The sequence below is a fragment of the Barbatula barbatula genome (assembly GCF_947034865.1).
Source record: "Barbatula barbatula genome assembly, chromosome: 2".
Taxonomy (NCBI): domain Eukaryota; kingdom Metazoa; phylum Chordata; class Actinopteri; order Cypriniformes; family Nemacheilidae; genus Barbatula; species Barbatula barbatula.
Window position 1 is genome coordinate 31880955 of NC_136767.1, and position 16810 is coordinate 31897764.

General features: G+C 36.9%; 2 protein-coding genes across 3 annotated transcripts; both read right to left on the bottom strand.

Annotated features, from left to right (window-relative positions):
• Positions 1–6456: 6456 nt before the first annotated feature.
• LOC306904444 (polymerase delta-interacting protein 2-like) lies at positions 6457–11536 on the bottom strand (the record flags this gene model as incomplete). Of its 2 annotated transcripts, none has more annotated exons than XM_079474341.1 (11): positions 6457–7348; positions 7905–7984; positions 8817–8942; positions 9132–9158; positions 9431–9567; positions 9639–9746; positions 9815–9890; positions 9993–10092; positions 10203–10300; positions 10369–10450; positions 11362–11536. In XM_079474341.1, the coding sequence occupies 11 exons, from the start codon at positions 11532–11534 to the stop codon at positions 7219–7221; spliced, it is 1137 nt and encodes a 378-aa protein (XP_079330467.1). In that variant the 3' UTR covers positions 6457–7218. The 2 variants fall into 2 exon arrangements, with proteins under 2 accessions (XP_079330467.1, XP_079330468.1); XM_079474342.1 differs by having other exon boundaries at positions 9639–9698; positions 11362–11534.
• A 1458-nt stretch (positions 11537–12994) lies between these two features.
• sebox (SEBOX homeobox) lies at positions 12995–14744 on the bottom strand. The gene is made up of 3 exons (XM_079451180.1): positions 14573–14744; positions 14027–14229; positions 12995–13929 (listed from the first exon to the last, which is right to left on the bottom strand). The coding sequence occupies exons 1-3, from the start codon at positions 14670–14672 to the stop codon at positions 13330–13332; spliced, it is 903 nt and encodes a 300-aa protein (XP_079307306.1). The 5' UTR covers positions 14673–14744; the 3' UTR covers positions 12995–13329.
• Positions 14745–16810: the final 2066 nt, after the last annotated feature.

The following is a 16810-nucleotide window of genomic DNA, read 5'->3' on the forward strand; positions in this document are numbered from 1 at the left end:
CCACTTTTGGAAACAGAATCTGAAGGAGATTTACCTGTTTAGTGACTGAATCGATGAGACGTGCGTAAAGGTCTTGTTCCGTGCGAACGCCTGTCAAAAAACACAAAGAAACAATCTTCGTTCATGTCTGGTGTATGAAATGGTGGAAGTGATATCTTTCTTTTTATTTAAAAAATATCAATTAGGGAAATTCAATGAAATGTAAATAATATAATCGCATTGTAAGCAATTTTTGTTTACTATAACTTTAGACTTAGAATACTTGACATACAGAAACATCTTAGCATGTGTAGACGTACAAAAGAGATGCTCATACCGTTACTATAGAGGAGCTGAAGTTTGTAATGAGTCCCATTATTCGTCTTTTCACCCGTCTGTTCCTTAGAACAACAGCGATGACAAAAACAGATAATAAAAAAATCTGATGATGCGAAATTCTAACTGAAGAAATAAGCATAAAGCAAAAGCAAAAAAGCACAACTTTGAGTTCAAGAACAAACAGGAGGAGGACCTGATGGAGTTGTTATGGCCTGTGTCTCAGATGGTCATGTGATGTGAATAATGCTTCAGAATGTACCTTGTCCTGCTCCACAAAGTCAACAAACGCCGTCCTCTCCACCTCCACGGGCTGCCCATTACGATCATAGAGTGCCAGAACAAAATGGAAGAAGTTGGATTTTCTGAGGTTGGAGGGAGGCTGCTTCTCAAAGTGAGCACGAGATAAAGCCACTCCGCTGTGTGCAACAAACAACACGCACTTTATTCATTCATTCATTTATATATACATTACCTTCACACATAGCATAGCCTGACCCTTCATGAAACACAAAATAAGTTTAATGCTGCTTTTAATGCAAATCACAGACATGATCATAAAAACACTTTTCCACATGTGTAACTACACTTGCACTCCTAGAAATCTCTTTCTGATGTCTCAAAATTGTAGGTACTTAACTCAAAATTATTTATCGGACAAGTTTTGTGCATTATGCATGTGAATTATGCATGTGTGTGCATGTGAATTGGACATATCTGTTGAGTGCAAAACAAGAGTTATTTAATGTATGGACTTAATATTCCCTATCAAATAATTTACTTGACATTTTTAGTTTTGTTGACATATAATTCATTTTAAAATCATTACCAAATAAAACGCTGAAAAATGTAGCTCCCTATTCATTTTAATCATTCAAAAACGATAACGATAAAGTGATGAATCTGTTGCCTTTGTAAGAAGTAAACGTATGATTTTCCTCATTAAATGTGTTATAACACATGCATATTATTTGCATTATTTGATCCAAAGCTGTAGATTTGTTTATCTCTCGCTAAACGAATCACTGACAACCCTTCAGAAATGTCTTGTGTTTTATATTTGTGTTCGTCATCGTGTAAAAAGGAAACGTTCAGAAAGCACAACACAAACTTGTTGAATCTGATATGATGCCAACAAATAAACGGTTCGGTTCAATATAATGACTCTTGACATGAAAGGGAATGGTATTGAAATATATTTCGCTTTATCCTTCAGCACATTATATTTGATCTTAGAGAGCTGTTTGACTGAATGTTAATGTCTAAATCTAAATCTAAATCTAAAACAGAACTAAGTTTACAGAACTAAAAAAGATCAGTACAGGCTTCAAAACTGACTTAATATTATAACCACCCAGACTATTTTCAATTCTTTGCATATATTTATATTATAAGATGTTGATGTATATTATAAATAAGCTATGATGGGTATAGACATTTTCAAAACAAAGGACCTTTCGCGTTACAGAAATGCGGACACCAAAGGTTCAAGGAGGGAATTGATTTTGGCTTTTGGAGAGATTGGGAACGAAACGCATTCACAACAATCGGCGTTGAAGTGGCGAGCTCATGAAGTGTCTTTAGATAACATTATTAATGAGTGACAGCTCGGCTTTTTGTTGTATTGTAGTGTTTTGTTTCGTCTCTTTCAGTGGGCTCGTGACTCTGTCACTGTGGGACAGAAGGCGAGCTGAGCCTCGTGTCTGTCTGAACTCTCGTGCCATTCATCTCCGGTGTCAATTTACATCCACAGCCACGGAAAACACAAACCTGTTGCTGTAGTTATTATACTCACGAGTGTGTACGAAAAGAAGTGAGCTTTTAATTCAAAACCATTTAGGATCAAGCGCGCGTGGAAACTGGATGACGCGCAGCAAAACGTGTTTTAACTCCTGTTCTTCTGTAACAATTACATCTGTGCGATATAATCTATTGATTTTGTTTATAAAAAATGATTTGGAAAATGTATCACGGTTTTATTATAGTAACCATGTTTACTATTACCATATTTGACTACCAACATGATTAAACGAATTACTGTTGCGAGACCATAATACATTTTAGTTTACATACTGTTGCTACAAATAAAACAAGACGATATGGTTGCTGGAGTTAAACCATGGTTATTCTTTATAAATGAATTGTCAGTGCGCCTTCCAATACAAAAACTTAAAATAAAAGAAGTTTGGTACCTTTGCGCCGCAGAGTTTGCATCGATGACGCCGACATTGCGCACCCAGGAACGAACAGCATCCATTTCTTCAAAACTTTGCGATTTCGATCCAATGACGCTTCTGTCCGGGTGATCGTGACTTCCAAACATTTACGACAAAACCCAAATACCAGGTAACCTCCCGTGCCAAACAGTCAAGTTTCTGACGACAACTTGGTTTCTGCACGTTTCACAGCCGATTCTCCAAAACTCACTTGTGATGTCCGCCGCACTTCTTTTCATAAGTTGTTTGAAAACCTGCTTTCTTGGTGTGTCCCGTTTCCAGATCCATGCATCGTTGTACCCGTACGCTCACCTGTTCAAGAGCAACATTGCATTCCCAAAGGTTGTCCTTATCTGCAGACCTTACTTCTACTACAGAAAATAAAATAAACTCGATGTACTTCCACGAGAGGCTCGCGACTGCGCCCTGCGCTGATGGAAATGGTGAGGATGCGGATGGGGGATCTTTAAAACCACGAGGACGTGATGATGCAGTCAGTCCATTGGGACCTGCTGTATAAATGGGTTGCACTGCCACAGCTAGAGAAAGAGGAGGGGCAAATCCGTGTTTGCACCATTAAAAAAAAGAGTCTGGCTCGAGGTCGATTTACTGACGTTTTGGAGATAACTCGTGTTCGTTTGAAATCAATCAAGGAATAATTGCATCTGTTGTAAGATGATGTAAGATGCATGCATGTTTGTATATGGATAAAAGTGACTCCTTAAATAAGTAATAATAATGAGTGAAAATGTAAGGAATAGGCACCATCTAAATGCACCATACTAAAACATGTATTTATTGCATATAAATAATGTTTGCTTTTCGATAAAGTGATTCGTGAATCACCATTGCATGAATATAATCGTCCCAACTGCTTAAACGTATCTATTACAAAGAAAACGAATTTAAAAAGGTTTCATCATCTGACATCTGCGGGCAGAGACGCGGCAGACGGGCAAAACAATGAGATTTTTCTCAACTTTTTTCAGAGCATTTCCTCTCTCGTCTGGCGCATGCTCGATGAGAAGCGGCTTTTCCATCTTTTCTTGCTACTGGATGGGGTCATTGTCTGTGCGTGGGGCTCAAATAACTAAACAATAAGTGAGACCCCCACCCTCACACACACCACCGCCCGGCTTATACCCACCATCTGCCAGCGCGCCCGGAGTCAGCTGTTCACCCTATTATGTGACCTGTTGCGGAATCCATACGAACCCTGCAACGTTTTCTCAATCACTGAACAACTGCAACATTATACCACATTTGCATTCGTTCATGCTATGGTAGAAACATTGCTTCTAAGGGCATTTGACGTAAATCATTTGACTGCGTTTGGACATCTTTGCGCATTCGCTCAATTATTCATCTTTTGGAGCATTTTAGCAACACAAATAAAACATCTTCCTCAGCCCTATAAGCCTATCACCTGTTTCACAAAGAGGCATTTAAAAAATAACATAAAATGTATAATGTATAGCATAATTCTGGTCATGTAAATTCGTGCAAACGCTACTTTACGTTTCACTTTAAACAATAAAGGTTCCAAAAAGGTTCTTTTCGAAAATGATGCGTTTTTTCTTCACCACAAATTGACTATGGTCTAATAACCATTGCTTAATATTTGTTGTCAAACTATACCAAAATATGAAAAAATTCATTCATACATTTTCTTAAGGGTTGGCAGAATCGTTGCATTATACATTCATGTTCAAAAGATCATAAAAATGGAAATAAGATGTTTATGTGTTCTAGGTTTTTAAGATAAGAGATCATTTTGCCAGTGCGCCCGCGCAAAATAGCACAAGTTTGGAGAAGTCTGGGCTATTAAGTATTTGGTCAATCTGCTTGAATGAATGATTAATAACAATAGATATAAAAACATTTATTACAAACAACAGGGATTCTGTAACTCTATACAATTTATTTTCAAGAATAAGATACAACTTGAGTGCAGTTGTTGTGTGTTTGAGCACCAATAGACCGCACCGGCAGATTCATCACTTAATCCAAAAATATCACATGAAGGTTTGCCTGCAACGTGAATAATTGATGCTTTGGGATTTAACTTTGATTTTTTTTCTTAACTTTTAATACCTATCGATCTTCTATTTTCCAATCCACGTTTTAGAAAAATCTCGTGTTGTTCAAAACAGAGCCTTATTTTTATATTTTGTTCTTAAAAGTTAGCTTGGCTGAGGCTTTTTTATTTTCGTTTTTATGTGGTGCATTTTAACACTAATCCTTCACAATTTAATCTTAGTAAAAATAAAATAGACAAAAGGTCTGTATTATATTTATATTGCTTTTGGAATAAATATGATTTAATATAATGCAAATGTGTTAATGCCAGTGGCATAAATAAACGGCGCATCACCTGAAGATTGCATGAGACTATATTTGATAATAAAAGAGTGACATTTGCATCATAACATCCATCACAAAACCCCACTTTGAATACATTTCTAATTTTCTATCAATGGAAGATTGAATAAATAAATGGAAAAAATAACCATTTACCTCCTTCAATCAGGATGTAAGGTATTGTCGAATCATGTTATTTCTGTAATAAGGACAATTTTATACAAAATAATCGTATATGAAGAATAAAGTCGGAAAAGTTAAGCTGTGCTGGTTTTTAAAAGCATTCAAATCGGTTATAGTCCATCTTGTATTAAATCTAGTATTCGAACCTTCTCACACAATTTTCTTCACTAGAAAATTGGTAGGTAGGCAAACGACTTGCGGTATAAAACAATAAATATTTTAGCAAATAAAGTAGGCTACGTAAGTTAAACTATTTTAGTTGTAAAATACACAGTACACAAACTGACATAGAAGTAAGTTAAAGGTCTTACTTTTACATTCACGTGCTGTGTGACCTTATAATATAAGTTAACCGAATTCAGATCACCCTTGAAGAATAAAATGTCAAGAACAGAAGGAACTGTCTCTATTTTTACAAATAACTAACATTTTATAACAAGCCAAAATGCCAAAGAAATATCGCAATAAAGCGTTTTTTAAGTTTGTTGGCAGCGTGAACGTTAAAACGGTAATATGCAAATTCATCCGTGTGCCAATCGCGTAGTGATCCCTTAACAGTGCTCGAGCTCATTACACTATATCCTGCTGACACGAGGCGTTAATGAAGACGACCCCGAAGTGTCCTTGACTAAAAATAAACCAGGTGGCTTTCATTAGAAATAAAGGCCAATGAGGACTATCGCGGTTTCTGGCCGCGCATTTACGCGTCTTGTCGTCATAAAAACGCTAACCGCTGAGGTAAATTTGAGGATTTATGCGGGCTGATAATCATATTAAACTGATAACATGTCAGAAATATATATTTTTTTATTTTGCCCTTGATTTCTATAAAAATGTTTTATATTGAAATGTTTGGTTTTTTTCTACGATTTTTCTACGACACCTAAGCTTTAGTGATCAAGACACAGTACCATCACAAGATCTAAGTGACTCGTGCGATTTATGTTTTACAAATGAAATTATGCAAATAGAAATAGTGTATTAAAACTTTTAACTATACATCTTAAATCTCCGGTAGGTGGCGACAATGACAAGGGTCTTGATGATTTTGACATTCTGACTCGAGTCAGTTTTTCATAATATTAACAGAAGTAAATAGTCATATATTTAAAATTTGTGGGGAATGTAGTTGATCTTTAAAAAATGTCAATATCATGATTTTTATCATCTCAAATCACCTTTGCCAAAACGTTTTGTTTTATTTCAATAAACGAGTTCTCATATCAAAAAAAGATCTGCTCACTAAATTCAGACATGACAGAGAATTTCAATCAAATGTATTTGAATGGACGATTTATAAGACTGTGGTGTATATTTGTTTATTGCTCTAATAAAAAATAAATAAAAAACGAAATAAATAATGACAAGTTGACAAGAAATTCTAACATTTACATTTATTTTTTATTTAAATAGCATTTTAAAGATGAGTTTTTAAGTCACTTTGGCACTGCTTCAAATCTCATGGGTTTAGAGGTATAACAGCAAATATAACAGATGGAACAAACCACAAACACACAAATTTCATCATCAAATCAAATTGAAAACAGTGAAAGCTACAATTATTATTAAGACAATTTCAATTTAAGCAAATTGGTGTAATGTTATTCTTCATAATCTTTTTTTTAATGTAGGGACATGCAAATTGTCTGAAAATCGAATGAAAATAACATGTATCATCATCATATAACGCATACATTTTCATTACACAACATAGTTTAGGTTTTATGATTAAGTTCTGTGACTTCTGCCGTTTATAACAACAGCAAGTCAATGGCACAAATGGCAGCATTTCCTGAGAATCACATGCAAATGCGTCTATAAATCAGGCGTTCGTGCTAATGCATGACCTGTTTTAGGAAAACTAAGCAAACAAAACTTATATTTATAAAATTATATTTATATTTTGTGGGTGCAGAGTTTCACACCACAACCTGATTGACTGAACTTCAGAAAGCCATACATTGTGTATTTTGAAAAGTAAATATTTATATTAAATTACACTTAAGTTTCCCTGTATATAATAATAATAATGTATACTGTACCACTCATCATCACACAAATCAGCACCTCTTCTACAACACTTGTGATGGGAGTATCACATATATAAGGACAGTACAGGAGCAGGTCTGACAGGACAGAAATGTTAAAGCAGTGAGGTGAAGGGTCCCGGCAGAAAGCTGTTGGGAGTATCGTCCTTCTTGCTCTCAAGAGAAAACGGAGGGATCCGCACATCAAAGAATGTACCGTTGGGTCTCTCGAGACGATACGAGCCCCTGCACGATTCAGAGACACCATAAGAGACCCAATGCCATCATTTACACTAAAAATATCCACAAGCACCACAAGATATTGTCTTTAACTTATCTGTATGAAGAACAGTACACTGCCCAAACACAACACACACACATGTATGATTCATGAGCCATGTGCAATATATGAGGATAGTGCGCACGAGTGTGTGTGTGTTGATCTGTATTTGGAGACCTGTTATCTTTCCAAACTGAAAGATCAGCCATTGGTTGAAGCTATTTATGGAAACGAAGGTGTTTTGTCTATCCTTAAATTGTCAAATGTTACGAATATGAGCAATTGTGAAAGTGTTCGCCATGAGTACCTGTCCTCTTACGAACTGACATCCCAAAGTATTTGGATTCTGTTTTTGTAGCTTGTCTTTGGATCCAAATCATAATGGAATTATGCTTAGGGCACCAAAATGACTAGCAGCGGCACTGTGTACACCCCTGGTCCACGATTGATTGGATATGTATTTATCTGTATCTATAATATTTTTGTCCCTGTAAATGATTTCCTGTGTGTGTGTGTTCATACCACATGTGTCCGCTGGGGGACTGCAAAGACACATGACTGCTATACTGGAACGCAGGCTGATCCTTTGATAACACTGGCTCCTGTTGAGCATAAAGTTAGACATAAAGACCAATTCAATGACCACTTGGTGGCGCTATAACCAAACTACTCCAGCACTCCTGGGGTAAGTGGCATTTCATCTATTTGATACGCCAATACATTTATGACTCAAAACAACAGAACCATTGGACCAACACTATGGACTTAATGGTAATAATAGAAATGACACTGGTTTTATATTGGAGTCCTGGGGGGATCATAGAATTGTATCCAAACTCTATAGTGGGACTGTCTGCATGTATGGTTTACATAATGAATACGTCCCTAACTAATAAAAGACATAATGTGTTTGTTTCTATTGGCAGACACTGGAATAAGACCCAATACACACTACTAAACGTAATTTGTAATGGTTTTAATGGTTATCAGATGGTGGTTCATAACGCTATTTTTAATGGAAACCATTACAATTTCTATAGGTTGTTTCGACATGGGCTTTTATGAACACATTTCAGATTCTGTTTTGGTCTGTCATGTATACATGAAGAGTTTGGCTCCAAAATGTGATAACTCCAATTTTACAAATCATGTTGTTTTGTTGTACATTCCAATTAACATCAATCAAACTGCAGTTGGTTGGTTTTGATTTTAGCGACAATAACTAAAAAATACAGCTATAAAAACACAATAAAAACATGATAAACATTAAAAACATGATTTTTGAATGAAAGAAAAAGGGAGTAATCTCATTTAGTAACCAAACTCTTCATATATTAAAACTTTAATATTAAAACAGAGAAGAGACAGAAAAGAACCGTCTGAGTTAACCGAACCTGACTTCAGGAAAAAGTGAAATCTGTGAACGTCACTCACCCGTCCCACGACTCCTCTGCCTCTGACCGTCTCTAATGTACCGGACAGACTGAAGATCCTCCAGTGTCTTTCTCTCAGCTGTACCACCTCATTCCCAAGATTCTCCAGACGAATACAGTACCGCCACTGATCACAATATACACAAAGATATGATCACGCATGCAAAGACTCAAACTTCTTAAAGACTATGAGAGCTTATTTATTAACACCCTGCCAGAAAATAATAGAAATAAACAAAAACAGTAACTGCACCTGTCCCTGGTCTTGTATTTCTATTATCACCCATGACAGTAGCATGTACGCGTAGACACTTACCCAGTAAACATCTGAATTCTGAGCTTCCTGATGATACAATGAAAAAAAGAGGAATTAGGGAGAGATTTATGACATCATTGAAATCTGTCTGTCTTTACATTTTCTGCTCGAGATATTGAAAAGTTGAAACATTTATACACACACACACACACACACACACATATATGTATATAAATAAATTAAATAAACACCGAAAATCTCTTTATTATTACAGTAACATTACAAATACTGTTTTGCAAATAAATGTTGATACACAAGTGTGCAAACAAAAGTGTAAGTGATTTGAAAAGCAGTCACACCCGTGTGCCCATGTGAAATGGGATGACCGTGACTCGAATGTTTTCCGTGGTCTCGCGGTGAACGTCAGACAACTCCAGCCATCGGTGGTTTGTGTCCTGCCATGCACGGAGCGCGTCTCTGGGCACAAACTGAGGCGCTACAAACACATTACACAAGTCATTGGTACCGCAGTAAACAGAGCATTTATTTTAGGCCGCCGACTTCTACCTTTAGATGGGTTATACATGAGGAATCTCTCAAACAGTTCGTGCTGAACGGGCACCTGATCTGTGGAGTTATACGGTAAAATATCTTCATGACTGACATAATCCAGACCTGCAAACAGAGAGAGAGAGAGAGAGAGTCGAGTGTTTTATGTAACTGGCCGTTTTTCCTGGATTTACCTGGAATGGCATAGAGAGCCCTGCTGTTCTCATGGTTGGCCAGAAACGTGACAGCTTCTGTTTGCGATCTCTGAGACTACCGATGAAAAACACGAGAACGTTTATCTACTTTTTTAGAGAAATATGTGAACTGAAAAATAGAAGAAAAACAATAGCAATTCCCCAGCAAGATACTCACTACATGCGGACAGTCTCTGGTGTCTATTAGGACCTGATAGTATACGTGGGGTTTGCCTTTCACCTCCTTTGACTCGTGAGCTCCTGGAGGTTCGGATTTGCTGAAACGAAGACGTAAAACTTCCGTCAGTAAGATTTCTACTTTGGACGAGACGAGAGTCTAGTGCCAGAATTCAGTTTCTAAATCTGCCGTCTGGAAGACGAGACTCACGTTTCAGGAGCAGCGGGGCTGACATCTCTGTCGTAGAGTCGCGCGTGCCAGGGGAAGAGCACTACACCCCTGTACCCAAACACACTGTGCAAGAACAACTGACACAAACAAAAATTAACTATGACTATTTCACATACAAGGGTTTAAAATGAAAAGACTTCTTTACCTGTCCTGTCTCATAACTGCCATGCTGTTTCTGCGTCTCAAACACTCCTACTGTTTCCAGAACTCTCCCCTCTGGTCTCATCCTAAACAACGGCAGAAGACATGAGAATATCATAAGAAACAGAGAAGAAATACATACAGTTGTTCACGTAACGTTACGTTATACAGGTGCAGAAAAAATAAGGAGACTACTCTAAAATTATCCCAAATTCCCACCTAAAAAAAAACCTGTCAAAATAACAAAATCATATTTTTCTATATTCGAATACCACAAAGAAATATTCATTTTCAAACAACACAATCCTGACGTTTTTACAAACAAAACAAAAAATATGATTCGGAGAACATCAGATTATAAATTATTTTCGACAAATTATGATACTGATAAGATGCACATTTTCTTTTCAAAGTTCAAATTTACAGCATAATCACATGTAGTCACTTTCCTCACATACACTATAATATTTTCTACTATAATATTTTGTATCTTACTCCAGTAAATGCTATACATTTACATTTAGTCATTTAGAAGACGCTTTTATCTAAAGCGACTTAAAAAAAATTTTTTGTGACCATCAAGCCCAAAATACCAATTCATACCGCTTTTTTAGAAACTATCCAGGATTAAATACACAAAAAAGCCATGGGCTTATTAATGAATTCAGGGAACAATAAGCGATACACGTATACATGAATTTACTGTAAAGTAGTATTTTTCACGAGGAACCTTTTATTGAAAGTAAAGTAAATATCGTTTTCTTCTGTAGGGAAATGCAAATGAGGTTTCGATAGCTGCGCATGCGCACATGTCGCGAAGCTGTCAGTCAATGCTCAAGGACGGAGATTTCGGTCAACGGCGTGTCGTATCATCTCATTCCCCGTCAAGATTCATTCATGACTCGAATGAACGCGTTTCTGATATATATTCTGTATATTCCGCGTTTACGTTTTTTTAAGGTCACGCGCATCTAAAATCGTGACAAGATGAACTCACCGGGAGGACATGAAGCGTCTCTGCTGTAATGCGCTGACAGCAGCACATCTCGAGCCCTGACACCGACTTCTGTTTGCTTGATGTCTGCTGTTAAAATCCACATTTAATGTGTGTTTCTCACTGTATTTACCAACCCTGCAAAACACGCCCCGTCTTAAGACACAGGCTGCCATTTTTCTGTATTGGTGGACCAGTGCGCATGTTAAAGCCTTGCGGATGAAAGTTTGACTGTTGCGCCATCTTGTGCTGTAACGGCACCTTGACACATAGCGACACACTTATCGTAATTCTTTACTACATTTTTGCTTCTGTTGAACACAAAAGAAATTTTTAGGGATGTGTAGAAAAACAAACAGTTCTGGGGCATTTTTCTTACTATGGCAGTCAATGGTGCTTCAGAACTGTCGGTTGCTCACATTTTTCCAAAATATCTCCCTTTGTGTTCAACCAAACTAAGAAATATATTTACATGTTTTTGGGGGGGTTTTCTCCTGTAAAGCTGCTTTGGAACAATGCAAAGTGTGAAAAGCGCTATGTAAATAGACTTGACTTGACTTGACTTGACTTGACTTGACTTGACTTGAATTGAATTGAATTGAATTGAATTGAATTGAATTGAATTGAATTGAATTGAATTGAATTGAATTGAATTGAATTGAATTGAATTGAATTGAATTGAATTGAATGTTTGTAACAACTACAGTGAGAGTAATTCATGACAGAATTTTCATTTTTGGGTGGAGTTACCCTTTAAAGCGATAGGTCAGCCTAAATCAAAATGAAATCTGAATGTGACTTTATTCTGTGGAATACAACGTCTCAGTGCCTCTGTGGATGGATGTCAATGGGGTTCAATGTTATCATCGTTCTTCAAAGTAAATCTTCTTTCGTGTTCGGCTATAGAATGAAAGTCAAACAGGTCTAACCCGAGTTTTGCCTGATTTTCATTTTCGTGTGAATTGTCACTTTTAGGTTTGGACAGTTCAAGAAGAGAAAAACTACGCAAAGGGATCATTCAACCCGTCCACGATGATGATTATGATATTTTTCTGTTTTGCTCGTAACAAAATAAGCACATATCCCTTCAATACCTTCCTCTGGATTAAAGGATGTAGTTGCATCTGGAATACAAGCTCACACCCAAAACACGTCTGTAGATTTGAGCACCGGGATTATGGGATGTATTATATTTTATTTGAAGATTATTTTGCGTCGGAGATGATTATGATACATGGAGATCAGTGTCCGGCAGGTTACAGGAGACCTGGGAGGTCTGCAGTCTCCTCTCTGTTTGTCCCATAATTATATTTGATAGTAATACACCGTTCAGATCTTCCAATCCAAATGTAATCTAAGCCACATAATCTGATAAAACATGAGACCTGAGGCTTTTCATTCAGTTTCATTTTATCTTTTAGCATTGTTTATCGCTTTGTTGTTTGCTCCTTTGTTTCAAGGATGAACCACGAGGAGCATGTCTTGGTACGGTGCATTTATCTAGCTGTCTTCGTATTCATTTTCATACCACATGATGCTTTATCATTATACTTTCTTTCTTTCACAATAATACATTTTGCACACAAATAGGATGCGAAGAAATCTGATAAACGACATGCAGTACATAAAAAAGTTAGTGAAATGAATGCTTTTAATTTGGTTAAAAAAATGAACATTCACATCAAACTGTTTCAATCTTGAAATGAGAGAACACCAAAGAACTATGCTTTCCATCACACAAGCCATACAAAGAACATTGTTTACATTTGCACTAGATTACTTTTTTTTACAATTTTAGAAGATTATTTTAGTTATTGCAGATAAATAAATACATTTTGAGATTCACAACAGACAAGTAAACGCACCATTCGTTTTGCTGATCTCATGATATACTTTCAAAGATTTGTTAGAAAATTGTATTTAGAATTTGACAATACTATTAAAGTACATAAAGTGTTAAAACAACACTTGTTAGCAGTCTTCCAGGTTTGTGACCACGGCTGCACTATAGATCAGTTCAGAAATATCTCCCAGTGATGTCTGAGGATAGTGACTCTGTCGATGTCCAGCTCCTTCCATACAGGCCTGATGTCCAGGAATCGCTTGCTCCTCAGACACACAACTGTAAATGGACTGACTGGAACTCCACAATGACTTCAACTGATGGCCTGGAAACTCTTCAGGAGTCGTGAAGCAGTTCATCTGCCAGAGACAGTCTGACTGGATTTGGAACGGATGTTGAGCTGCTCTGTCGGACGAGAAAGATGCAGATGTACGAGAGTGTCTGTTTCCCCAGGGCAGGACTCCGGGGAGGTCTGGAGAGATGGACGGAGGTGTTGGATGAGGGAGGTTTTGAGACCAGGGACCAGGGAAGCTGTGCTGATGGTGAGCAGGGCTCCTGCTCGCTGTTTGATATCTTTCAGGTCCTTCTCTCTGTTCTGAGGTCAAACCGGGGTTGATCGGTGGAACGGAAGTTACATGGTTGGAGGAAACAGCTCTCGCTGGACTCCTGACCGGTCTGGACAGCTTTTTACTTTTCATACTGCGAGCTCGTCTGTTTTGAAACCACACCTGAAAAAAGAATAAAATGTGAATAAAATCAAATAAAATGCGACGCCAAGAGAGAAATAAACACATTGACTTGCATCTTTAGTCTCGAGATTATCACCTGAATCTTGCTTTCGGGTAGTAACGTGAGCGCGGCTAGGCTCTCGCGCAGGGTGATGTCTGGGTACGGGGTCACCATGAACGCACGCTCAAGTTCTGACAGCTGCGCGCGGCTGAATATTGTCCTTTTTCTTTTCCTCTGGCCGTCTGGATTGTTATTTCTTTCCACTTCAGGTGAGGACGACGTCTGTTCGGCTGTTACATCTAAAAACAGTGCAAAAAATTGTTATTTTGGAAACCAAGTGACCATTCATAGAGAATGAGCTTTTCCTGAGTAGGTATAGGCTGTCCTCTACAATAATGAATCATGGTTTTATTATGATAAAAATGGCGTTTGGTTTTATATGGTAACCACAAATTTAACATTTCTCACCCATGATGTAGTCTATTGTAATACAAATTATAATGTAAAACCATTATAAAACCATGGTTATTTTTCTTAAATGATCTTCGCATTACATTCACATATCAGGTTATTTAGATTTTTGATGACCATAATACCAAAGTAATACAAATAACAGCATATCAACAAACACATAAAACTCACCTGAATAATGCACCGTGTTTTTGTTAAAAATAAAGTCACTTTCAGTCTCCAGGCTTGCTTTCCTAACTAGATCAAACGATTGGTCTAAAAATAACGCCATAGCCTTTAAATTACGCAGTGAATGTCGTCTGGCGTAAAGAGGTTCCAGTCGTCTCCACGTCCAATGATGCAATGATCCATAGTGCAGCTGATCCCATCCACTTTATACTCGCTCCTTTTCACACCCACACGCGTCTGTATCGTCCTTCAAGGTGTCATCGTTTGCACAGTGACAGTCCACATCTCTGACCATTCAAGAAGGGAGAAAAAAGCTTTCCACTTTGATCCCCACCCAGTGGGGTGACCTCCTGTCCACGAGCCCGTCTGACAGCTTCATACCCATCTCCCACCCTGGACAGGAAGCAGAGATTGAGATGCTGAATAACCAAACACACTTAAGTCACTGCTCAAATCTGTATGAGAACAATTAAATATCACAACATGTAACGTTCGTACAACACAATTAAATATTGCGAATAAATCACTAATTAAATGATACCACATTAAATTATAGGTTTTCATAAATAGAGTTACAGAAATTATCATAAAAACTATTTAGTCTACGTGAATAAAAAATAAACTAAAAGGGAGCTCAGATTTTTTCTTTTAAATTTTCAAGGGTCTTTCTTCGAATCATTTAGAAAGAAAGAAAGAAAGAAAGAAAGAAAGAAAGAAAGAAAGAAAGAAAGAAAGAAAGAAAGAAAGAAAGAAAGAAAGAAAGAAAGAAAGAAAGAAAGAAAGAAAGAAAGAAAGAAAGAAAGAAAGAAAGAAAGAAAGAAAGAAAGAAAGAAGAAAGAAAGGAAGGAAGGAAGGAAGAAATTGTTCTTTTAAATATAACTATTACTTTCTTTCGGGAACCAATTTTTTTATGTCTTATTGATTTAAAAATGAAACGTAAATAAACACGTGTTATGTCAAGTAAATGTGATCATATGCCCTGCTTACATTTTTCTAATATCCAGTGACGTTATTATCTAAGGATGATATTCCTTGTAGGGATTAAGAGCGATGTACAAGCGAATGAACCGTAATCTAAACCCGAGATTATTTTCATAATCTGTTCGGTTTTGAGTTTTTGTCGGTATGAGGTGCCATCACTTCAGGTCAACATCTGAAAGACAACTGTTGAAAAATCGAACATGTTCATTTACATGATTAAACCTGCGACGTTCAGATGTTCACAATACACACATTTCACGCGTGGCGGATTCCGGGATCGTTCAGGTGTCGTTAGCGACAGGTAGAGGGAAATCTCGACTACAAAGAGATGAAACATGTCAGGCAAATCTGACTACAGACGAATCTAAAAGATCTGATAATGAGGGGGATCTGATCACAAAGTGTATTCTCTCCTGTTTAGTCATGTAATACACGTCTTCGGGTCATTTTTATATTATGTCTAATGCATTCGTTTACATTAATGTACTCATTCTCAGGGACTTTTGAGCTTTATTGTGATATTTATTTTGTACCCAATCGTCTTGAGCATTTGTCCCAAAAAAATAATTAGAGTTAATTCTAATAATTTTCAATCTGCACTGATAATCTCTCGAGAATCGAATTAATTTTTAATAATGTCCGTGATAGTGTAAGACCAGAAATAAACACATTTTTATGCAATCTGTTACATGTTTGAAATAGTCGGGAGTGTCTTGTTTTCATGTTCAGTGTGTTGATGTGTTTTAGTTGACAAAAAATACACTGGGACAAAACTATAGGGGAGTGTTTTACTTTTTTATGTCATTTTTGCCTGAGCTCAACTAATTTCTGACTGTGATTTATTTAATAAATACGTAACACTTTTCGATCTACCCCTCTAAGCAACACTTGCTCTTTTAATTGCTGTTTACAATGTTATTTTTAAGGATGGATGAAGCAGCGTCATATAAAAACGTTGTCCAAAACATTTTCACAGTATCATTTCAATTTCAGGGAGGCTTCTTAGGGAGATTTTATATAGAATTTAGGGTGGGATGGGGTCAAATGGAGGGTTTGAGAGATTTTAATAATCCCATTAAACCCGCATCGATCAAATGGATTTGGGAGTGTTTTACAGTTACCCACACGATGGCGCTCTAACTATGCACAATTATTTTGAGCGTCTCAGGTCTTCGCTTTTAATGTAAGCATGGTTCATGGTCCTGTTACTGGAAAATGAATTTAGACTTTTATTTGGACTCGTACTTTATATTGTTTCTT